This window comes from Ranitomeya imitator, chromosome 9 (assembly GCF_032444005.1).
Source record: "Ranitomeya imitator isolate aRanImi1 chromosome 9, aRanImi1.pri, whole genome shotgun sequence".
NCBI lineage: Eukaryota > Metazoa > Chordata > Amphibia > Anura > Dendrobatidae > Ranitomeya > Ranitomeya imitator.
In genome coordinates, this window is record NC_091290.1 from 16,330,169 (window position 1) to 16,356,273 (window position 26,105).

The 26,105-nt window shown below is 43.2% G+C and overlaps 2 protein-coding genes across 8 annotated transcripts in view; both read right to left on the bottom strand.

Moving 5' to 3' along the window:
- Positions 1–26,105, bottom strand: part of LRRC4C (leucine rich repeat containing 4C) — a 988,240-nt gene that overhangs the window by 21,137 nt on the left and 940,998 nt on the right. The gene's annotated exons all lie outside the window — the stretch shown is intronic.
- Positions 765–12,292, bottom strand: LOC138648582 (uncharacterized protein DKFZp434B061-like). Its single transcript, XM_069738371.1, has 2 exons — positions 12,174–12,292; positions 765–3,822 (listed from the first exon to the last, which is right to left on the bottom strand). The coding sequence occupies exons 1-2, from the start codon at positions 12,290–12,292 to the stop codon at positions 765–767; spliced, it is 3,177 nt and encodes a 1,058-aa protein (XP_069594472.1).

Below are 26,105 nucleotides of genomic sequence, written 5' to 3' on the forward strand. Positions count from 1 at the left end.
TCATCATTACCCAATACCATACTCAGTGAAAAATTAATCAGTGTGATAACAGAAAATGACCTTGTAAAGGTTCAGATATTTTTCTCTGCCATGTACATAATAACCTGCATCTTTTTCTCCTCTACAGAAATACTTTTCAGTTCCGGCAGGCACTTTACTGGAGTGCACAGCGGGAGGACTACGCCTGGCATGCGGGAAGGCTTACCCTACCGTGTTCCAGTGAACTTTACAGCAGATCTACTCTTGTTCTTCACTTTTCTGCTTGATGATATTTTTTTCTCTAAACTCGTGCATGTTTTCTCTGTAGCAAAAAATAACACTACTGACAAGGTGAACACAAAGCTTTCTTCACAGTCAAGCAGAATATGTAACAAAAGCAGAAACCTTCGTGCAGCTCTGAGGGCTTTTTACTTCATAGCAGATCACTATGCCCAAAATGCCACCTACATTGCTCCAATTTCTGTACTAAGCTAAAAGCGGGAACAGACACGTGTGTAGCTACAATATATGTGGAGCTGGGCTGCAAAAGTAGCAATTGCACCTGAGTCCTTGTTCTGAGGGTCCCACAAATCTCCCCAAACTTACACATACTTATCGAAGCACAGGATTAGATGGATTTCAACCAGTGAAATTGCTAGCATTGGTAACTGGGGTCTTTTGTAGAGTGTCTTAGATGTCATGCGACAGTGATCGCCAAAAAGGCCACCTCGGACAGACTTGGCTCAAACCACTCAGTCTGGCAGATTCCAGAGGCAACCCAGCCTTCAAAGATTAAACCCTGTAGATGTACGGCTGTTGTCCGGTAAAGCGAGAGTAGGGCTGCTGTTCAATGATGTGAGGGTAGGGCTGCTGTCTGGTGAAGCTAGGGTAGGGCTGCTGTCTGGTGAAGAGAGGGTAGGGCTGCTGTCTGGTGAAGAGAGGGTAGGGCTGCTGTCTGGTAAAGAGAGGGTAGGGCTGCTGTCTGGTGAAGTGAGGGTAGGGCTGCTGTCTGGTGAAGTGAGGGTAGGGCTGCTGTCTGGTGAAGTGAGGGTAGGGCTGCTGTCTGGTGAAGCGAGTGTAAGGCTGCTGTCTGGTGAAGCGAGTGTAAGGCTGCTGTCTGGTGAAGAGAGGGTAGGGCTGCTGTCTATTGAAGAGAGGGTAGGGCTGCTGTCTGGTAAAGAGAGGGTAGGGCTGCTGTCTGGTAAAGAGAGGGTAGGGCTGCTGTCTGGTGAAGCGAGTGTAAGGCTGCTGTCTGGTGAAGAGAGGGTAGGGCTGCTGTCTGGTAAAGAGAGGGTAGGGCTGCTGTCTGGTAAAGAGAGGGTAGGGCTGCTGTCTGGTGAAGTGAGGGTAGGGCTGCTGTCTGGTAAAGAGAGGGTAGGGCTGCTGTCTGGTGAAGTGAGGGTAGGGCTGCTGTCTGGTGAAGCGAGGGTAGGGCTGCTGTCTGGTGAAGTGAGGGTAGGGCTGCTGTCTGGTGAAGTGAGGGTAGGGCTGCTGTCTGGTGAAGTGAGGGTAGGGCTGCTGTCTGGTGAAGCGAGTGTAAGGCTGCTGTCTGGTGAAGCGAGTGTAAGGCTGCTGTCTGGTGAAGAGAGGGTAGGGCTGCTGTCTGGTGAAGAGAGGGTAGGGCTGCTGTCTGGTGAAGAGAAGGTAGGGCTGCTGTCTGGTGAAGCGAGGGTAGGGCTGCTGTCTGGTGAAGAGAGGGTAGGGCTGCTGTCTGGTGAAGCGAGGGTAAGGCTGCTGTCTTGTGGAGAGAGGGTAGGGCTGCAGTCTGGTGAAGCGAGTGTAAGGCTGCTGTCTGGTGAAGTGAGGGTAGGGCTGCTGTCTGGTGAAGTGAGGGTAGGGCTGCTGTCTGGTGAAGTGAGGGTAGGGCTGCAGTCTGGTGAAGCGAGTGTAAGGCTGCTGTCTGGTGAAGCGAGGGTAGGGCTGCTGTCTGGTGAAGCGAGGGTAGGGCTGCTGTTCCATGAAGTGAGGGTAGGGCTGCTGTCTGGTGAAGCGAGGGTAGGGCTGCTGTTCCATGAAGTGAGGGTAGGGCTGCTGTTTGGTGAAGTGAGGGTAGGGCTGCTGTCTGGTGAAGCGAGGGTAGAGCTGCTGTCTGGTGAAGCGAGGGTAGGGCTGCTGTTCCATGAAGTGAGGGTAGGGCTGCTGTTTGGTGAAGCGAAGGTAGGGCTGCTGTCTGGTGAAGCGAGGGTAGGGCTGCTGTCTGGTGAAGCGAGGGTAGGGCTGCTGTTCCATGAAGTGAGGGTAGGGCTGCTGTCTGGTGAAGCGAGGGTAGGGCTGCTGTTCCATGAAGTGAGGGTAGGGCTGCTGTTTGGTGAAGCGAAGGTAGGGCTGCTGTCTGGTGAAGCGAGTGTAAGGCTGCTGTCTGGTGAAGCGAGTGTAAGGCTGCTGTCTGGTGAAGAGAGGGTAGGGCTGCTGTCTGGTGAAGAGAGGGTAGGGCTGCTGTCTGGTGAAGAGAAGGTAGGGCTGCTGTCTGGTGAAGAGAGGGTAGGGCTGCTGTCTGGTGAAGAGAGGGTAGGGCTGCTGTCTGGTGAAGAGAAGGTAGGGCTGCTGTCTGGTGAAGCGAGGGTAGGGCTGCTGTCTGGTGAAGAGAGGGTAGGGCTGCTGTCTGGTGAAGCGAGGGTAGGGCTGCTGTCTGGTGAAGCGAGGGTAGAGCTGCTGTCTGGTGAAGCGAGGGTAGGGCTGCTGTTCCATGAAGTGAGGGTAGGGCTGCTGTTTGGTGAAGCGAAGGTAGGGCTGCTGTCTGGTGAAGCGAGGGTAGGGCTGCTGTCTGGTGAAGCGAGGGTAGGGCTGCTGTTCCATGAAGTGAGGGTAGGGCTGCTGTCTGGTGAAGCGAGGGTAGGGCTGCTGTTCCATGAAGTGAGGGTAGGGCTGCTGTTTGGTGAAGCGAAGGTAGGGCTGCTGTCTGGTGAAGCGAGTGTAAGGCTGCTGTCTGGTGAAGCGAGTGTAAGGCTGCTGTCTGGTGAAGAGAGGGTAGGGCTGCTGTCTGGTGAAGAGAGGGTAGGGCTGCTGTCTGGTGAAGAGAAGGTAAGGCTGCTGTCTGGTGAAGAGAGGGTAGGGCTGCTGTCTGGTGAAGAGAGGGTAGGGCTGCTGTCTGGTGAAGAGAAGGTAGGGCTGCTGTCTGGTGAAGCGAGGGTAGGGCTGCTGTCTGGTGAAGAGAGGGTAGGGCTGCTGTCTGGTGAAGCGAGGGTAGGGCTGCTGTCTGGTGAAGTGAGGGTAGGGCTGCAGTCTGGTGAAGCGAGTGTAAGGCTGCTGTCTGGTGAAGTGAGGGTAGGGCTGCTGTCTGGTGAAGTGAGGGTAGGGCTGCTGTCTGGTGAAGTGAGGGTAGGGCTGCAGTCTGGTGAAGCGAGTGTAAGGATGCTGTCTGGTGAAGCGAGGGTAGGGCTGCTGTCTGGTGAAGCGAGGGTAGGGCTGCTGTTCCATGAAGTGAGGGTAGGGCTGCTGTCTGGTGAAGCGAGGGTAGGGCTGCTGTTCCATGAAGTGAGGGTAGGGCTGCTGTTTGGTGAAGCGAAGGTAGGGCTGCTGTCTGGTGAAGTGAGGGTAGAGCTGCTGTTTGATGAAGTGAGGGTAAGGCTGCTGTCTGGAGAACCGAGGGTAGGGCTGCTGTCTGGTGAAGCAAAAGGTAGGGCTGCTGTTCGGAGAAGCAAAAGGTAGGGCTGCTGTCTGGTGAAGCAAAAGGTAGGGCTGCTGTCTGGTGAAGCGAGGTTAGGGCTGCTGTCCAGTGAAGCAAAGGTAGGGCTGCTGTCTGGTGAAGCGAGGGTAGGGCTGCTGTTCCATGAAGTGAGGGTAGGGCTGCTGTTTGGTGAAGCGAATGTAGGGCTGCTGTCTGGTGAAGCGAGGGTAGGGCTGCTGTATGGAGAAGTGAATTAAAGGCAAGAGAATAGTCAGATCAGAACCGGGAAGTCAATGTAGGAACACAATTGTAAGGAAGGAAAATAGTCAAAAAACTAGTCAAGGTCAAAAGTCAGGAGTGTCCACTGGGGAATTAGCAAGGCACAAGTCAGACAGAAGCAAGTTACACTATAACTGGCAGTGGACAGCAGGATCTCAGGAGCTTAAATAGCCTGTAGCCCATGTAGCTCACACAGCAGTTAACTCTATATCTCATGGGCTGGATGGAACGACAAGTCCTAGAGGACACAAAACGATAACTATTCCCTTGCAATGCCCACAAGGAGAGCATTGCACCGCCTTTCGACAGAAACAGAGGCAGGAAGGTGAGGCACCGATACAGATGTCACAGCCACACTACCTTCATCTCTTACCACTGGTTCCAAAAGTATCACGGAATTCACAACACATCAGCAACCTTGTGCAAATGATTAGTGTCTGGGGGACTAAAAGTTTTTGTTTAACCCCAGGTAAGAGTTGGTATACTGATCCATCTTTATGGATATGTTGTGGGCAAAACGGATACACCGACCATGACAGACGTGTCCATGATTACTGAATATTTCTCATTGGTGACAGGTTTATGGGGTATAATTGGATATACTCCATGCTCTCACATTGGGTAAGACCACTGTTAAATCCAGAATTTGACAAGCTGGTTACATATTTTGTGTCCTTGCTTAAAAAATAAAAATAAAAAGAGGAAAAAATGAAAAACAAAACACAAGGCCCAGCTAAGCGTTCTGATTTTAGGATGAAAAATGAATGAAATGGCATTTCCGTTGGTGAAATGGAGCCGAGGAGATGGGGTCAGCGAGTGTGACAAACTTTACAGACATGACAGACTGGGACACATAAATGAGGCAGGAGCCTTGAGCGGAAACCAAGATTAATTTTGTGCCAGATCCCTCGGACTGGGAGACAGATTCCCAGACGGAGCTCTCTGCATTTTCCTTTGCAAAGCAACTAGAATTTAATGACTTTTTTTTTAATACTTACTTGGTTATTTACTGAAGCCTCTGGGCTGTGAAGCCGAGGTCAAACAGGGGCAAAAGACTCCTCTCAGACTTTTTTTTATTTCTTTTTATAAATGTTCTGATATGTTTTGCTTTGGATTTGACAAAGAGGTCGGGACTCGGGAATGACGAGAGAATTATCCTAACACTATAAGGCAGGCGTGATTCGGTTTTTGATAGTAATCATGAAGGAAATTACAAAAAGTGATAAACTCATTTGGATATAAAAGGGATTGTCTGGTTTTGTTACAGAAATGGGCCAAGTGCAGATACTTTCATGTCCGGCACTAGACTTCTTACTAGTCGCTGGCTGCAGAAATCTCAGAATTGATGGTAATGATGTTACCTCGACAGGACTGGGGAACATTACAGATCTGCAGACAGCTAGATAGATTTTGTTACATTAACATATTTTTAGTGGTTCCATCATGTTTTAATATTCTCTTTAGGTTGTGAATTGTTGGTTTCTTAAATAGGACGTCTCATCATTACAGCCACTTTTTTTTCCATTTGCCGTATTGAAGTGCATGGAAGTCATGAAGGGGATCTCTCGCGTGGACCTCCGTCTATAAGTCTGATTTGTGCTAAACAGCAGTGCGGGTCTGCCATGGTCCAAACTTCTAAGTTACTGTCTTTAGAGCGGGAGTCAATGTAGATTTACATAACATGCTACATAATGTAGCAACCGACAGAATAGTGAGTGCAGCTCTGGAGTATAATACAGGATGTAACTCAGGATCAGTAATGTAATGTATGTACACAGTGACTGCACCAGCAGAATAGTGAGTGCAGCTCTGGAGTATAATACAGGATGTAACTCAGGATCAGTAATGTAATGTATGTACACAGTGACTGCACCAGCAGAATAGTGAGTGCAGCTCTGGGGTATAATACAGGATGTAACTCAGGATCAGTAATGTAATGCATGTACACAGTGACTGCACCAGCAGAATAGTGAGTGCAGCTCTGGGGTATAATACAGGATGTAACTCAGGATCAGTAATGTAATGTATGTACACAGTGACTGCACCAGCAGAATAGTGATCGCAGCTCTGTGGTATAAAATAGGATGTAACTCAGGATCAGTAATGTAATGTATGTACACAGTGACTGCACCAGCAGAATAGTGAGTGCAGCTCTGGGGTATAATACAGGATGTAACTCAGGATCAGTAATGTAATGTATGTACACAGTGACTGCACCAGCAGAATAGTGAGTGCAGCTCTGGAGTATAATACAGGATGTAACTCAGGATCAGTAATGTAATGTATGTACACAGTGACTGCACCAGCAGAATAGTGAGTGCAGCTCTGGAGTATAATACAGGATGTAACTCAGGATCAGTAATGTAATGTATGTACACAGTGACTGCACCAGCAGAATAGTGAGTGCAGCTCTGGGGTATAATACAGGATGTAACTCAGGATCAGTAATGTAATGTATGTCCACAGTGACTGTACCAGCAGAATAGTGAGTGCAGCTCTGGGGTATAATACAGGATGTAACTCAGGATCAGTAATGTAATGTATGTACACAGTGACTGCACCAGCAGAATAGTGATCGCAGCTCTGGGGTATAAAATAGGATGTAACTCAGGATCAGTAATGTAATGTATGTACACTGTGACTGCACCAGCAGAATAGTGAGTGCAGCTCTGGGGTATAATACAGGATGTAACTCAGGATCAGTAATGTAATGTATGTACACAGTGACTGCACCAGCAGAATAGTGAGTGCAGCTCTGGAGTATAATACAGGAGGTAACTCAGGATCAGTAATAAAATGTATGTACACAGTGACTGCACCAGCAGAATAGTGAGTGCAGCTCTGGGGTATAATACAGGATGTAACTCAGGATCAGTAATGTAATGCATGTACACAGTGACTGCACCAGCAGAATAGTGAGTGCAGCTCTGGGGTATAATACAGGATGTAACTCAGGATCAGTAATGTAATGTATGTACACAGTGACTGCACCAGCAGAATAGTGATCGCAGCTCTGGGGTATAAAATAGGATGTAACTCAGGATCAGTAATGTAATGTATGTACACAGTGACTGCACCAGCAGAATAGTGAGTGCAGCTCTGGGGTATAATACAGGATGTAACTCAGGATCAGTAATGTAATGTATGTACACAGTGACTGCACCAGCAGAATAGTGAGTGCAGCTCTGGAGTATAATACAGGATGTAACTCAGGATCAGTAATGTAATGTATGTACACAGTGACTGCACCAGCAGAATAGTGAGTGCAGCTCTGGGGTATAATACAGGATGTAACTCAGGATCAGTAATGTAATGTATGTACACATAGACTGCACCAGCAGAATAGTGAGTGCAGCTCTGGGGTATAATACAGGATGTAACTCAGGATCAGTAATGTAATGTATGTACACAGTGACTGCACCAGCAGAATAGTGATCGCAGCTCTGGGGTATAAAATAGGATGTAACTCAGGATCAGTAATGTATGTACACAGTGACTGCACCAGCAGAATAGTGAGTGCAGCTCTGGGGTATAATACAGGATATAACTCAGGATCAGTTATGTAATGTATGTACACAGTGACTGCACCAGCAGAATAGTGAGTGCAGCTATGGAGTATAATACAGGATGTAACTCAGGATCAGTAATGTAATGTATGTACACAGTGACTGCACCAGCAGAATAGTGAGTGCAGCTCTGGGGTATAATACAGGATGTAACTCAGGATCAGTAATGTAATGTATGTACAGAGTGACTGCACCAGCAGAATAGTGAGTGCAGCTCTGGGGTATAATACAGGATGTAACTCAGGATCAGTAATGTAATGTATGTACACAGTGACTGCACCAGCAGAATAGTGAGTGCAGCTCTGGAGTATAATACAGGATGTAACTCAGGATCAGTAATGTAATGTATGTACACAGTGACTGCACCAGCAGAATAGTGAGTGCAGCTCTGGAGTATAATACAGGATGTAACTCAGGATCAGTAATGTAATGTATGTACACAGTGACTGCACCAGCAGAATAGTGAGTGCAGCTCTGGGGTATAATACAGGATGTAACTCAGGATCAGTAATGTAATGTATGTCCACAGTGACTGTACCAGCAGAATAGTGAGTGCAGCTCTGGGGTATAATACAGGATGTAACTCAGGATCAGTAATGTAATGTATGTACACAGTGACTGCACCAGCAGAATAGTGATCGCAGCTCTGGGGTATAAAATAGGATGTAACTCAGGATCAGTAATGTAATGTATGTACACTGTGACTGCACCAGCAGAATAGTGAGTGCAGCTCTGGGGTATAATACAGGATGTAACTCAGGATCAGTAATGTAATGTATGTACACAGTGACTGCACCAGCAGAATAGTGAGTGCAGCTCTGGAGTATAATACAGGAGGTAACTCAGGATCAGTAATGTAATGTATGTACACAGTGACTGCACCAGCAGAATAGTGAGTGCAGCTCTGGGGTATAATACAGGATGTAACTCAGGATCAGTAATGTAATGCATGTACACAGTGACTGCACCAGCAGAATAGTGAGTGCAGCTCTGGGGTATAATACAGGATGTAACTCAGGATCAGTAATGTAATGTATGTACACAGTGACTGCACCAGCAGAATAGTGATCGCAGCTCTGGGGTATAAAATAGGATGTAACTCAGGATCAGTAATGTAATGTATGTACACAGTGACTGCACCAGCAGAATAGTGAGTGCAGCTCTGGGGTATAATACAGGATGTAACTCAGGAACAGTAATGTAATGTATGTACACAGTGACTGCACCAGCAGAATAGTGAGTGCAGCTCTGGAGTATAATACAGGATGTAACTCAGGATCAGTAATGTAATGTATGTACACAGTGACTGCACCAGCAGAATAGTGAGTGCAGCTCTGGGGTATAATACAGGATGTAACTCAGGATCAGTAATGTAATGTATGTACACAGTGACTGCACCAGCAGAATAGTGAGTGCAGCTCTGGAGTATAATACAGGAGGTAACTCAGGATCAGTAATGTAATGTATGTACACAGTGACTGCACCAGCAGAATAGTGAGTGCAGCTCTGGGGTATAATACAGGATGTAACTCAGGATCAGTAATGTAATGCATGTACACAGTGACTGCACCAGCAGAATAGTGAGTGCAGCTCTGGGGTATAATACAGGATGTAACTCAGGATCAGTAATGTAATGTATGTACACAGTGACTGCACCAGCAGAATAGTGATCGCAGCTCTGGGGTATAAAATAGGATGTAACTCAGGATCAGTAATGTAATGTATGTACACAGTGACTGCACCAGCAGAATAGTGAGTGCAGCTCTGGGGTATAATACAGGATGTAACTCAGGATCAGTAATGTAATGTATGTACACAGTGACTGCACCAGCAGAATAGTGAGTGCAGCTCTGGGGTATAATACAGGATGTAACTCAGGATCAGTAATGTAATGTATGTACACAGTGACTGCACCAGCAGAATAGTGATCGCAGCTCTGGGGTATAAAATAGGATGTAACTCAGGATCAGTAATGTAATGTATGTACACAGTGACTGCACCAGCAGAATAGTGAGTGCAGCTCTGGGGTATAATACAGGATGTAACTCAGGATCAGTAATGTAATGTATGTACACAGTGACTGCACCAGCAGAATAGTGAGTGCAGCTCTGGAGTATAATACAGGAGGTAACTCAGGATCAGTAATGTAATGTATGTACACAGTGACTGCACCAGCAGAATAGTGAGTGCAGCTCTGGGGTATAATACAGGATGTAACTCAGGATCAGTAATGTAATGCATGTACACAGTGACTGCACCAGCAGAATAGTGAGTGCAGCTCTGGGGTATAATACAGGATGTAACTCAGGATCAGTAATGTAATGTATGTACACAGTGACTGCACCAGCAGAATAGTGATCGCAGCTCTGGGGTATAAAATAGGATGTAACTCAGGATCAGTAATGTAATGTATGTACACAGTGACTGCACCAGCAGAATAGTGAGTGCAGCTCTGGGGTATAATACAGGATGTAACTCAGGATCAGTAATGTAATGTATGTACACAGTGACTGCACCAGCAGAATAGTGAGTGCAGCTCTGGAGTATAATACAGGATGTAACTCAGGATCAGTAATGTAATGTATGTACACAGTGACTGCACCAGCAGAATAGTGAGTGCAGCTCTGGGGTATAATACAGGATGTAACTCAGGATCAGTAATGTAATGTATGTACACAGTGACTGCACCAGCAGAATAGTGAGTGCAGCTCTGGGGTATAATACAGGATGTAACTCAGGATCAGTAATGTAATGTATGTACACAGTGACTGCACCAGCAGAATAGTGATCGCAGCTCTGGGGTATAAAATAGGATGTAACTCAGGATCAGTAATGTATGTACACAGTGACTGCACCAGCAGAATAGTGAGTGCAGCTCTGGGGTATAATACAGGATATAACTCAGGATCAGTTATGTAATGTATGTACACAGTGACTGCACCAGCAGAATAGTGAGTGCAGCTATGGAGTATAATACAGGATGTAACTCAGGATCAGTAATGTAATGTATGTACACAGTGACTGCACCAGCAGAATAGTGAGTGCAGCTCTGGGGTATAATACAGGATGTAACTCAGGATCAGTAATGTAATGTATGTACACAGTGACTGCACCAGCAGAATAGTGAGTGCAGCTCTGGAGTATAATACAGGATGTAACTCAGGATCAGTAATGTAATGTATGTACACAGTGACTGCACCAGCAGAATAGTGAGTGCAGCTCTGGGGTATAATACAGGATGTAACTCAGGATCAGTAATGTAATGTATGTACACAGTGACTGCACCAGCAGAATAGTGAGTGCAGCTCTGGAGTATAATACAGGATGTAACTCAGGATCAGTAATGTAATGTATGTACACAGTGACTGCACCAGCAGAATAGTGAGTGCAGCTCTGGGGTATAATACAAGATATAACTCAGGATCAGTTATGTAATGTATGTACACAGTGACTGCACCAGCAGAATAGTGATTGCAGCTCTGGGGTATAATACAAGATATAACTCAGGATCAGTAATGTAATGTATGTACACAGTGACTGCACCAGGAGAATAGTGATTGCAGCTCTGGAGTATAATACAGGATGTAACTCAGGATCAGTAATGTAATGTATGTACACAGTGACTGCACCAGCAGAATAGTGAGTGCAGCTCTGGGGTATAATACAAGATATAACTCAGGATCAGTAATGTAATGTATGTACACAGTGACTGCACCAGCAGAATAGTGAGTGCAGCTCTGGGGTATAATACAAGATATAACTCAGGATCAGTAATGTAATGTATGTACACAGTGACTGCAGCAGGAGAATAGTGATTGCAGCTCTGGAGTATAATACAGGATGTAACTCAGGATCAGTAATGTAATGTATGTACACAGTGACTGCAGCAGCAGAATAGTGAGTGCAGCTCTGGGGTATAATACAGGATGTAACTCAGGATCAGAGCTAAACAGATTCAAATATAGATTTGTGGAGAAAGATTTAGCATAACTGGTGTTTTATTCATTTCAATCCCTCCTTATTCTATTCTTAGCAGTTATGGTTATTTTCCTACTCAGGGATTGACATTCTTCCTTGTAAAAGTGTTCATACAAAGGCAAAAGTCAATCACTGATTAGGAGCGCCCGCTTGCACAGAATAAGCAGGGATTTAAGTGCATAAAATACAAGCTATACTGGATTTTCTCCTACACATACAGTATATACAGTGGGGAAAAATAAGTATTTGATACACTCCCTATTTTGCAAGTTTTCCCACCTACAAAGAATGGAGAGGTTTGTAAATTTTATTGTATGTACACTTCAACTGTGTTCAACCGTGAGAGACAGAATCTAGAAAAAAAAAAATCACATTATATGATTTTTACATAATAAAATTTTATATTATTGCAGGAAATAAGTATTTCATCACCAACAAACCAGCAAGAATTCTGTCTCTCAAAGACCTGTTAGTTTTTCCTTCTCTGCACTCATTACCTGGATTAATAGTTCCTGTTTAATCTCGTTACCTGTGTAAAAGACACCTGTCCACACACTCAATCACACTCCAACCTCTCCACCATGGGCAAAACCAAAGAGCTGTCTAAGGACACCAGGGACAAAACTGTAGACCTGCACAAGACTGGGATGGACTATAGGACAATAGGCAAGCAGCTTGGTGAGAAAGGCAATAACTGTTAGCAAAATTATTAGAGAATGGAAGAAACACAAGATGACTGTCATGCTGATGACACTCAGATCTACCTCTCTGGCCCAGACGTCACCGCTCTGCTGTCCAGAATCCTGGAGCGTCTATCAGCCGTATCCTCCTTCTTCACCTCTCGCTTCCTCAAACTCAATGTGGACAAATCTGAACTCATCATCTTCCCTCCATCCCATAGATCTTTCTTACCTGACCTATCTATCGCAATCAATGACATCATGCTTTCCCCCGTACCCGAAGTCCGCTGCCTCGGAGTAACCTTTGACTCTGCCCTGTCCTTCAAATCGCACATCCAAGCTCTTTCCACCTCCTGTCGCCTCCAGCTCAAAAATATCTCTAGAATCCGTCCTTTCCTCAACCGTCAATCTACTAAAATGCTTGTGCATGCCCTCATCATCTCCCGCGTCGACTACTGCAACATCCTTTTCTGCGGCCTCCCTGCTAACACCCTTGCCCCTCTCCAGTCCATTCTTAACTCTGCTGCCCGACTAATTCATCTCTCTCCTCGCTACTCCTCTGCTTCCCCCCTCTGCAAATCTCTTCACTGGCTCCCATTCCCTCAGCGTATCCAGTTCAAATTACTAATACTGACCTACAAAGCCATCCACAACCTGTCTCCTCCATATATCTCTGAACTAATCTCCCGATATCTTCCCTCACGTAATCTCCGGTCCTCCCAAGACCTCCTTCTCTCCTCCACACTTATTCACTCCTCATCCAATCGCCTCCAAGACTTCTCCCGAATATCCCCCCATCCTCTGGAATTCTTTGCCCCAACACGTCCGACTATCAACCACACTCGGATCCTTCAAACGGAACCTGAAAACCCATCTCTTCACGAAAGCCTACAGCCTGCACTGACCCCGCTGCCACCTCATCACTACCGGAGATACCGCCTCACCAACACCGGAGCTCCTGCAACCCTCAACCTACTGTCTCCTTCCCCACCATCCTGTAGAATGTAAGCCCGCAAGGGCAGGGTCCTCGCCCCTCTGTATCAGTCCGTCATTGTTATTTTGTTTACTGTAAGTGATATCTGTAACTTGTATGTAACCCGTTCTCATGTACAGAACCATGGAATCAATGGTGCTATAGAAATAAATAATAATAATAATAATAATAATAACCTTCTCGGTCTGCGGCTCCATGCAAGATCTCATCTAGTGGAGAAAGGACCATTCTCAGAAAGGTCAGGAATCAGCCCAGAACTACAGAGGAGGACCTGGTGAATGACTTGAAGAGAGATGGGACCACAGTCTCAAACATTACCGTTAGTAACACACTATGCCAGATTAAAATCCTGCAGGACACGCAAGGTGTCATTGTTAATGTCCAGGCCCTTATGAAGTTCGCCAATGACTATCTCTATGTCCAGAGGAGGCATGGGAGAAGGTCATGTAGTCAGATGAGACCTAAATAGAACATGGTATTAACTTCACTCATCGTGTTTGGAGGAAGAAGAAGGATGAATACAACCCCAAGATAACCATCCCAACCATGAAGCATGGTGGAAACATCACAATTTGGGGGTGCTTTTCTGAAAAGGGGACAGGACGACTGCACCATATTGAAGGGAGGATTAATGGCGTCATGTGTCACAAGATTTTGACCAACAACCTCCTTCCCTCAGTAAGAGCATTGAAGATGGGTCGCGGCTGGGTCTTCCAGCATAACAATCACCCAAAACACACAACCAGGGTGTAATAAACATTTCAAGGTCCTGGAGTGGTCTAGCCAATCTCCAGACCTGAACCCAATAGGAAATCTTTGATTTGAAGATAAAAGTTGCCCCGAAACCTGAAAGATCTGGATGAGAGGGCCAAAATCCTTGCTGCAGTGTGTGCAAACTTGGTCAAGAACTACAGGAAACCACTGACCTCCGTAATTGAAAACAAAAGTTTCTGGACCAAATATTAAGTTCTGCTTTTCTATTGTATCAAATACTTATTTCTTGCAATAAAATGCAAATTAATTATGTAAATATCATACAATGGGATTTTCTGGATTTTATTTTTAGATTCTGTCTCTCACAGATGAAGTGTACCTACGATAAAATTACCGACCTCTCCATACTTGTAGGTGTGAAAACTTACCAAATTGTCAGTGTATCAAATACTTCTTTCCCCCACTGCCTTTCCTGATCTATACTCTCCGCCACCTATGGGATTGCATTTTCAATGTGACAAGTCCCCTTTAAAAAGAAGATGATTGCTGCTCAGCAGCGTTTGTGAATAATTAGAGGATGTCTCATGTAGACAATAAAACTAGAAAGACACCAAAGGCACGGACATTAAAGCAGAGCATTTTATTTTGTCCTCCATCGGTTCTCTGAATTAATGAACCTTGTTTGCAAGTCTCGCTGAACAGTCATAATTGGTTTAACCATTACATGAGCCTCTGATCTCAGCGCCGTACAATCATAGGCCCCTTCCAAAAAAAAACATCGAAGAAAAGGATCCTGACAAAAGCATTGAAAAGAATTGAGGCCCTGGGACAATGAAAACCGGATAATTTTTCTTCCGTTTTCTGCTCTGAAGATACTGTCCGGTTTCCATGTAATTGGGAAAGCTGAGAAGCAAACAACGGGACATTATTTTTCGGCAAATGCCATAATTTAGTTTCTTCCATATTTAATGGAGTGGAAAAAAAAAGGAACACGGCAGTAAAAAAAAACTTCACAAAAATGGAAAAATCCATGAAAAAACACTGAAAAAACATTAAAAAAATGCGCAGGAAACAATGGAAAAAAACCAACACAAAAGATATTTCTAGAAAAAAAGACTCCAGAGTTCCCTGAAGCATCTTCTGATTTAAAAGCTTATTGTTTTGGCCAAACATTAACCCATTATCTACCAACGTCCTTTTTTTTTTTTTGGACGCCTAATCTTTAGCTTCTAGCAACTAAGATTTGATCATTTTTATAATTAGGTCCAATTTTTTGTGTTGTGTTTGTAAAATGAATGTTTTCAAAATAGGAAATCATGTCATTGTCATTTTTAATTGCATATTGGGACGCCCTTTTCTGAAAAATCCGAACTTGAAAAAATTTAGCAAATTATGTTTCTGATTCATTAGGACCCAAATCATTAAAAATCTGCCATAAAAAAATGAAAATTGCTAATTTGACAAGTAATGGGTTAAAAGATATTGTGTGCACATGGACCGTAAGGAGCAGAAACCCTGTGGACAGACGAAACTCTCCAAATCCCCCTCAGAAATGTAACTTTTCACAAATATGGAGATTCTGCTCAATTTCTAATTCAAAAACTCTGCATAAAGACTCTGTTTGCACATACCCTGTGCACAGTTTTTGGAGAAGTTTTTGGGTTGTAGAAGAATTTTTGGTGTTTTTTTAAGGCTTTGGAAGAGGGTTTAAAAAAGTTTTTTTTCAGCCATTTGATTGTTCATGGACTAGGCGAGATTCCTTCAGGGAAACAGACTTGCAACTTATTTTTTCTCACGGCAAGTGTTTTTCAAGACTTGACAAGGAAACAACTCTCAAAAAACTAAGCATATGGCCATCGAAATGGTTTTACAATAAAAATGAATTGGAAAAGTCCTTCAAGTGTGTTTTACATGGTTTTTTAGGCTGACCCACTCCAAAAACTTATGAAAAACCTTTCTGTGCACTCAGAGGTTTTTTGAGCAGTTATTGAAGCAGAAACTGAACTCTCCAAATCCTCTTTAAAGACCCAGAGTTGCCTCAAAGTGGTATTTTAGGCTGTTTTAGAGCAGAAACTCTTTATATTCTTCTAAAAAAAATTCCAAACTGTTCCAAAACTTGGAGTTTCAGCTCAATTTCCTCTAAAAGAAACTTCATTTAAATGACTCAATATGCACATAGCTTAACAGAGAGCGTAATGGATGCATCCTGGTCCAAGTTCCTCGGAGGCGGTCCTAATACCTCTCTTGGATTGATGTTTATGGATCCGTTACAGTTTTGGCAATGAGGCTGGTGAACTTTACGCTCTTCTTGAAGTTATAGATTTAGTATTTTCTAATTACTCTTGGGTAGGGATGAGCGATCTTTTGGAAGTTTGGGTTCTGGTACCAGAACCGAACATTAGTCCAAAGTGCAGATTGGGTATTAGAACTGTACACAAACTTAAACCTGAATCCGTGACCCAATCTTTGGAGCTAGAAATACTCTCTCTCTTTCAGACCTCCCCCGGAATGCCAAACATTAAAACGGACTTCCGGGAGAAGTCCATGTTCGGCTTTTAGCGCTGCTCACTAACTGTCTAGTATTAACCCCAAACTTTTAAGTTTTGGGTTCGCCCATCTCTACACTTGGGGCATCTCACATTATTGCATTGATTGTTCCGCCATCCTATCACTTTAGTATGGCATGTGAATGGCACAAAGGGGCACCACCACTTGGAGATACAGCAAAGAGTCATTATCTGGAAGACTGTCAGGAACACCGCACTGCACTTGCTCACTGAGCCAGTGCACGTGTCCAGAGCAAAACAAAATGTGCTCAAAAATACCTGTGGAGCAAAGCAGCAGCAGTGAAGATGCGTGGTTCAGACAAACAGGACCTGAAGCACGTGACTGCAGGGTTTGTGGCTTAAGCTCCAGAGAGCTAAGAGCTGAAGGAAAACTCCTAGAACGGTAACTAAAATACCAAGGGATTAGTCAGAACGGATAGTCAGGACGTGGCAAAGGGGTCATACACGGAGAGGGCAGCGCAGTACAAGAGAAGCAGGCAGAGGGTAGTCAGGGCGTAGCCAAGGGGTCATACACAGAGAGGGCAGCGCAGTACAAAAGGGCAGGCAAAACTCGTAACAGGGACACAGCCAAATCAGAACCAGACAGACGTAACATAGCACAGGCACAAAGCACAACAGGGTCAAACACACTCGGCCAAGGGTCAGAGTATAACTGACAGGGAATGGTCCCACAATGAGGCTATAAGAAGCCTCCCAGAATCCCAGAGTGAGGCCATCCAAGCTGTCAGTGTATGTGTTGCCATCTTCTTAAATGTCCCTCACAGTAATAACCGTAGTACCATTGTGAACAGACTCGGCAAAGTTGAAGGGCTTCTCCAGTTTTCCGTTGTCTTTTTAGGACAGGTGCACATGACCGATTATCTCTCCATCCAATAAAAATGGTCCGATCAAAGCGGCATCAGTTTTTCTCCGAGGTGGAGACAATAAAAAAAGTTTATCTTCTTTCTCCATTCATTAAGTTCATGAAAATAGAACCACATTCTGTTGTCATCTGAGTGCGGTCTGATGTTTTTCATACATAGACTTGTATTGGCGATTTTGATCCAACACACGGATGTCACCGATATTTTTCCTTGGACCATTCAGTCTGAGAAAAAAAAAATCGGGAAAGTGCACAGCCGTGTAGATCAACATGGATGTGAATGTGATCCTTCAAAACTACAGAGGACACTCGTCCGATATTAACGGTTGTGAGCACCTACCCTTAGAAAGGTTGGACCATTGTAACATCATTAATGGTTATTGGAAGGTCACCTTCTGATATCTCACAAATTCAGGGTAAGGAATCCCAAGGAAGGGATTTTCTTACGAGATCCAAATAACATAAAATGAACAGCGCTACATTGAAAAGTACTCGTAACAAAAAAGTTCCATTGGGTCATATCATGAGCAGATTTTAAAGGATTCTTCCAAAAGTATTTTTTATTGTACAAATGGACCCTCACGGTTTCTCCTCACAACCTGCCATGTACCGTGCCGGTGACCATTCTATCTCTTCCAGCAACATGTCACGCCACTGACTGGTTGTGGATGTAACACTCCATCATCTGAGCCTGAAGAAGACAGTTGACACTCTTTGACGGCTCCACAGAGGCCGGCCAGTGGTCACATGACTTCCTCTAATAGAGCTGGAAGTGAAGAGACTGATAGGGCATGGCCCTTGGGGTGGAGGAACGGCGCTGGTCTGGTAAGTATTAATTGGAATTTTTAATAACATAATGAAACAAAAATATTGTAATGCACGACCTCTTTTAGGGGGCTGAGAATAGCACAGGGATTTACCGAAACTGTGCATACATGGGCAACGTCTGTGAGCTATCCGTTATTTTTTACCGGTCAGTATATTACACTGCATTTGGCCTACTGGTTTGGTTACGCTTACTAACAGTGTCTGCCTCTCCTAACCAGGATGAAAATTGAAGCTCAGCTTTGTTCAGTGGAGGAGAAAGGCAAGGAGCGGCAGACACCGTTAGTAGGCGTAACCAAACCAGTAGGCCAAATGCAGTGTAATATTCTAACCAGGATGAAAATTGAAGCTCAGCTTTGTACAGTTGAAGGAGAACAACAAGCAGCGGCAGACACAGTTAGTAGGCGTAACCAAACCAGTAGGCCAAATGCAGTGTAATATCCTAACCTGGTTAAAAATTGAAGCTCAGCTTTGTTCAGTGGAGGAGAAAGGCAAGGAGCGGCAGACACCGTTAGTAGGCGTTACCAAACCAGTAGGCCAAATGCAGTGTAATATCCTAACCAGGAGGAAAATTGAAGCTCAGCTTTGTTCAGTGGAGGAGAAATCCAAGGAGCGGCAGACACCGTTAGTAGGCGTAACCAAACCAGTAGGCCAAATGCAGTGTAATATCCTAACCAGGAGGAAAATTGAAGCTCAGCTTTGTTCAGTGGAGGAGAAAGGCAAGGAGCGGCAGACATCGTTAGTAGGCGTAACCAAACCAGTAGGCCAAATGCAGTGTAATATCCTAACCAGGATGAAAATTGAAGCTCAGCTTTGTTCAGTGGAGGAGAAATCCAAAGAGCGGCAGACACCGTTAGTAGGCGTAACCAAACCAGTAGGCCAAATGCAGTGTAATATACACGGACCCATAGAGATTCATTGAGTCACACACACATAAGTTTTAAAACCGGATCGGTTTCTTTAGTCAGTGAAAATAAGAGTGCGTCCTGTTTTTATCATTTTTTGGATTGGCCACTAGAGTCTATGGTGCTCCGGGTAGGGTAGTAAAATCCCGGGGTAGATTTTGTACTTGTTCTATTAGGGTTCATCTGTATTTTGCCAATCCGTTGTTAAAAGTCAATGGATGAAAGATTTCAGACAACGCTCCTCTATACAAATAACATATAGACACGTATGTGTGAATGTAGCCTAACAAAGGGGAAATCTTTTGTCCTGCGCCGCCCCCTGAAAATCCGCATCAGACAATGACAGCGTTTCTGTGGAATATCTGAGCGGAGAAGAATGAATTGAGCGTCTCATTATGCCGCAGTGCAGTTTTGATACTAGTTTTTTTCTTTATTGTCATGCTCTATTTCTCTTTAGCTTTTTTTTTTTTTACCACATTGATTTCACAGGGAAGCAAACTACAATTTGGCATTATTCATGTTTTTTCAGTTTTAATGACATTTTTTATGTACTTTTATATTAGGACAAAATGTATTATGTTTATTTTTTTTTTCTTTAATTAATTTACTTTTTCATTTTTCTTCAATTTCACAACCGCTCTGAATGTCTTTGTCCTAAAGAAAAAAGGTTCATATCAAAATTAAATAATGTATTAAACTTAGTGAAAAGCTTTTCAAAACACGAGTTAGGCTGGAGTTAAATGGCAACTTAGTCAAAGTTTGGCTAAAGGTGATTATAGGATCCCATTTTGAGCTTTCGACAAAAGAGAAAAAACAAAAAAACCTCCAGATTCAAGAAATGCAACTTTATAATTTTTGGGCAAAAAATTAATAGTTTTTTTAAAATGTTCCTTTTAGGTGGAAAAAAAATAATGAAAAATTCAACGAAAAAGATGTAAAAGACGGCTAAAACAAATAAACAATGTGCGCTATAAACTCCACAGAGGGAGAACCTCTCATTTCAGTGCATGTCTATGTGTTTACTGATATGAGCGAACGGGTTTTGTTCCGCTCCCTGCGACTCCAGAACATCTATTGTTCTATGATACATTAATGTAAACAGTCTGAGATTTGACTGATTAAATGATTGCAATTTGTTACCTGCTGATTCCAGCTGCATTTCGAGTTTTGTACAAGGAGAACTTAAAGGAAAACTCCAGATGCAAATGAAAAATTATCCAGGGCTCATTATTGAATTGTGCCTTGTTTTTTTTTCATTTGCGCCAAATTCTTCTTTGAATGTGTGCCTCTTTTTTTAAGTCTTCTTTATATGTTTGTTTTTTTTTTATTTATTTTTTTTTAATTATTTTTACCATTGTGGGCATTGATTTTTCTATCCCAAATACTTATGACTAATTCATCAATTGCAACTTTTTAAAAAGTTGCAAATTGCTTTGCCCGAATGTACTCCAGACTCCTTCGCGACTGGAATTGTTAAGGTCGTTTGTAACATTTCAACGGAATGTGAGACTTCTTTCTTAAAAAAATAAATAAAAAAAAAAGCAAAAAGGAGGGTACAGAAAAAAAATAAAGAGCATTCTTGATTTTGTGCTAAATTCATTTACCAATTGTGCCTTTTTTTTTTAATTTTACTCTCAAGAACGACAATGAGAGCCACAACACGTACATTTTACATTATATAAAAAATAGGTTTTTGCTTTTCTAATCACAATCCGTGCAAAAGTAGAACATAAATCTTGGTATTTTCCAATTTTCACACCGTCCATTAGGACTATTTTAGACTTACACTTCCTGCTATTTACTGATGACTTTTCAAAAGTCTCATTATCATCACAGACAGGATTACAATGGCAAGTCAATGTAACATCTCTACGCTCAGTCGAAAATAAAGCATCCACCAATCATAAGAGGCGATGTCACAGCTTCCCCTGCTCCTTTTCCCTTCTCAATGACCATAGCATATACTTATTATCATGTCTATCAGAGGCCCAAACCCAAAAAAGTTAACTCAAACAAACTTGGCACAGGCTACTCTAGTTGGCATATACAAGAGGAGCCCCGGCCTTTACCCTTTAACCTCTGTACAGGGGTCTTACACCGGATTGGTTCAACAGAAGAACTGCTGGCCGGAGAAGCGATCCAGAGGCAAGAGAACAGGCTGGCAGCTGAGTCAAAACCAAGAAGGCAAAGAAAGTACAAAATAGTAAGGCAGGAGAAACGTATTATTATTATTATTATACATTTTTTATAGCACCATTTATTCCACGGCACTTTACATGGGAAAAGGGGACAAATATAGACAACTACAATAAACATGAGCAAAAAACAAGGCACTAACAGGTACAGGAGGAGGGAGGACCCTGCCCGCGAGGGCTCACAGTCTGCAGGGGATGGGTGATTAAACACTAGGAGAGGGTAGAGCTGGTTGAGGATCACTGCAGGATGTAGGCTTGTCGGAAGAGGTGAGTCTTCAGGTTCTTTTTGAAGGTTTCCATGGTAGGCGAGAGTCTGATGTGTTGGGGTAGAGACTTCCAGAATATGGGCGAAGCACGGGAGAAGTCTTGGATGCAGTTGCGGGAAGAAGTGATAAGAGGGGAGTAGAGAAGGAGATCTTGTGAGGATCGGAGGTTGCGTGTAGGTAAGTATAGGGAGACAAGGTCACAGATGTATTGAGGAGTAAGGTTGTGGATGGCTTTGTATGTTACAGTAAGGGTTTTGAACTGGAGTCTCTGGACAATAGGAAGCCAGTGAAGGGCCTGGCATAGGGGTGAGCCTGAGGAATAGCGGGGAGACGGGTAAATTAGTCAGGCAGCAGAGTGTAGGATGATTGGAGTGGTGCCAGAGTGCTAGAGGGGAGTCCAGAGAGTAGGAGGTTGCAGTAGTCAAGGCGGGGGATGATAAGGGTGTGCACTAGTGTTATATACAGTATATAAAAAACAGAGGTCAAAAAACAGGAATCACATAGTAGACAGGAACAGAACCCACAACCTAAACTTGAGGAGCACAAGGATATACAGTGGGGCAAAAAAGTATTTAGTCAGTCAGCAATAGTGCAAGTTACACCACTTAAAAAGATGAGAGGCGTCTGTAATTTACATCATAGGTAGACCTCAACTATGGGAGACAAACTGAGAAAAAAAAAATCCAGAAAATCACATTGTCTGTTTTTTTAACATTTTATTTGCATATTATGGTGGAAAATAAGTATTTGGTCAGAAACAAACAATCACGATTTCTGGCTCTCACAGACCTGTAACTTCTTCTTTAAGAGTCTCCTCTTTCCTCCACTCATTACCTGTAGTAATGGCACCTGTTTAACCCCTTAGTGACCGCCAATACGTCTTTTAACTGACCTGAGATATAAGAGAATAGCCTCCCCATACAGGTAACAATCCAGTAGCTGTCGGCTGTCTACTATAGCTGACAACTTGCTGCATTAGCCACGATCAGTGTTTGCACCGTCCATATCTGTTTAACCCCTTAGATGCTGCTGTCAATATTGACTACATCATTATAAATGGTTAACAGACTGTGGGGGCTTCCTCTTTGTCCAAACTTGTGCCCTTAGATCATGATTTTGTGGTCCTGATGTTTGCCATGGCAACTCACGACCAAATAGCGGCCTTACAGTCTGACAGCTCTAGTAATCTGTTCAGAAGTTAGAGGCATTTAGGTGGTAAAAATACACATTTTCATTTTTGTCATACCACTTTGCATTAATTCCTGTAAAGCACCTGAAGGGTTAATAAACTTACTGACAGCAGTTTTCAATATGTCTAGAGGTGCTGTTTTGAAAATGGTATCATGTTTGGGGGTTTCCCAATATATAGGACCCCTAAAGTCACTTCAAACATGGATAGGTCCCTAAAAAAATAAATTTTGTAAATTTCCTTGAAAAAATGAAAAATTGCTGCTACATTTTTAAACCTCCTAAAATACTAAAAAAATAAAAGAACATTTTACAAATGGTGCTGATGTAAAGCCGACATGTGGGAAATGTTATTTATTAATGTTTTCCTGTGGTATGACCATCTGGATTAGAGGGATAATCATTCAAATTTAGGAAATTGCTAATTTTTTAACATTTTTCTCAAATTTTTGATATTTTTAATAAATAAACACAAAACATATTGACCTACATTTACCTTTACCATAAAGTATAATGTGTCACGAAAAAACAATCTCAAAATCACTGGGATTTGTTGCAGCGTTGCAGAGTTATTACCAGATATAGTGACACTGGTCAGATTTCAAAAATTTGGCTCCGTCACTAAGGGGTTAAACTTGTTATCAGTATAAAAAGACACCTGTGCACACCCTCAAACAGTATGACTCCAAACTCCACTATGGTGAAGACCAAAGAGCTGTCAAAGGACACCAGAAACAAAATTGTAGCCCTGCACCAGGCTGGGAAGACTGAATCTGCAATAGCCAATAACTCAGAATTTAACATTACAATTGGATTTCTAAACTGGACAGCACCTTTAATTCTATAAATGAAAAATGATAAATTTGAAACTTTGTTGAAAAAATTAAATAAATAAATAAATACAATCCCTGATCCTCATTGAGATATCACAACAGTGAGGGCAGAAAGAAATGCTGAACTTGACCAAGGTAACGGTGAAATGACCAGCTCCGCTCTGCCGCGTCTGAAATTCGCCCTTTTTGTTCTCTATGTATTTCTGAAAGTCGAGTTTCCAGCGTATCGAGTCGCCCAGGGGCCGTACTTGATCCCCCAGTGCTTTATCTTCAATCCTTTGCTTTTGAGAGAGCGGTAACATAGATGCCAGAGATTTTAAGGAAACGCAGCTGTGATACGAGTCGACGATGCCAAGATTCTCCAACGTCGCGCAATGGGAATTGTCAGAGTCGGAGCAGTAAATATAGTCATGTTACATGTCTTCAGATACAGAACGTTACATTATATTATTATATTTTCATTGGAGCAAATTCAAAATGTTTCCAAAAATTTACTTGGAATTCTTCTGTCTTTTCCGGTACCAATTATCCGTGTCCGTGTGCTTACCGTGAACATCAGTGTGGCACACGTGCGGCACCCCTATGGGAGGTGGAGCCGCATATTCATGACTGTAATCGGCGGCACCACGTGACCGCTCATACAGGAGAAGCTGGCGCTGAGAGGACGCTGCGAGGGAGCCGGGTGAGTATTTTATTAACAGCGGGCGGGCGCACAAGGGGTGGGAGGGGGATGGGGACAGGGATCTTTATTTTAAACACGAAAAAAAAAAAAGGATATTAAATAAATATCAATTAAATAAATGTAAACTAAAAATAAAAAAAACTATAACTATATGTATATACACGCAAAAAAAAAAACTAAAAACGGCACAGGTATAATAAAAGGTAATAAATCATAATGAAGACAATATATAAAATACAAGTAAATATAAAAATGATAAAAAGATAAAATAAAAGAACACAACTACAAATGAGCAGATAATACAAAATTTGAGTTCGCCTATTTGTAAGGTTTTTGGCATGAAATTTTATTTGCAGATTTTTTACTCTCCACAAATTGATTGTTATTTATTCTGCTCTGGAGTTTTTGCAGACCTCCAAAGCACAATAAATATAATATATAAAAAAATCAATATTTTCACCTTAACACTCAACTTTCCGGCCACTCAGCTCCTCACTATCACCTGTCTGGTCCTTGTTGCAACATCTGATACAGCTAAAATCGACGGGTCTCTCGAGACTTCCACTAATAAACCCTAGGAGAGTACTACACAAGCATGCAAAAGGTTACAATATTAAGATGACAAAACGCGCGCCGTGACCCTGTGCGTGCATGCACCGAACCGTCCGGAGCTTCATAAGACCTAGAAGTCCTAGCCTGGCGCTAGAGAATACAGAACATCCGCCTTTTCTGGAGCGTTCCTTTCATTTCCACCAATTCTGTTAGTAGCGATCTTTGGTATTCGGAACTTTTCTATATAACACCAACGCCTAGGACATCCTGAGCTGCTCTTATAAATTAGGTTTAACAATAGGACACTGAAGAAGCTGCCAAGTGTGACGGTGTGGACACTGCGCTAATAACACATCTCGCTTATTTCCTAAGAGCCTTATTCTCCCCATCGCTCATCTCAAGATGTGTGACATTAAAATGCATTGTTTATTTTTCCCTCTGCCTTCAGTCGGTCTTGGTAAACTTGATAGAGAATTATGAACTTGATAGAAATGTATGGGTAATATAGAAACTGCATTACTTTCTGCAGAGATTTCAGGACACATAAATCTGTGGAGGGAACAGATTTATGGCATCTAAATCCCTTTGAAGTTTACTGGGACTGTCAGAAAATATACAGGAATTACAGTACTTGGAAAAAGTGCTGGGCTCTGTGCAGGGCACAAGGGTGTGAGTTGTTGGTTGCCATAGTTTAACCCCTTTCTGACCTCAGACGGGATAGTACGTCCGAGGTCAGATCCCCCGCTTTGATGCAGGGCTCCGGCGGTGAACCCACATCAAAGCCGGGACATGTCAGCTGTTTTGAACAGCTGACATGTGCCCGTAATAGGCGCAGGCAGAATCGCGATCTGCCAGCGCCTATTAACTAGTTAAATGCCGCTGTCAAACGCAGACAGCGGCATTTAACTACCGCATCCGGCCGGGCGGCCGGAAATGACGTCATCGCCGACCCCGTCACATGATCGGAGGTCAGCGATGCTTCAGTATTGTAACCATAGAGGTCCTTGAGACCTCTATGGTTACTGATCGCCAGGAGCTGTGAGCGCCACCCTGTGGTCGGCGCTCACAGCACACCTGATTTTCTGCTACATAGCAGCGATCAGCAGATCGCTGCTATGTAGCAGAGCCGATCATGCTGTGCCAGCTTCTAGCCTCCCATGGAGGCTATTGAAGCATGGCAAAAGTAAAAAAAAAAAGTTAAAAAAATGTGAAAAAAATAAAAAAATATAAAAGTTTAAATCACCCCCCTTTTGCCCCAATCAAAATAAATCAATAAAAAAAAAATCAAATCTACACATATTTGGTATCGCCGCGTTCACAATCTCCCAATCTATCAACTAAAAAAAAGCATTAACCTGATTGCTAAACGGCATAGCGAGAAAAAAAATCGAAACGCCAGAATTACGTTTTTTTGGTCGCCACGACATTGCATT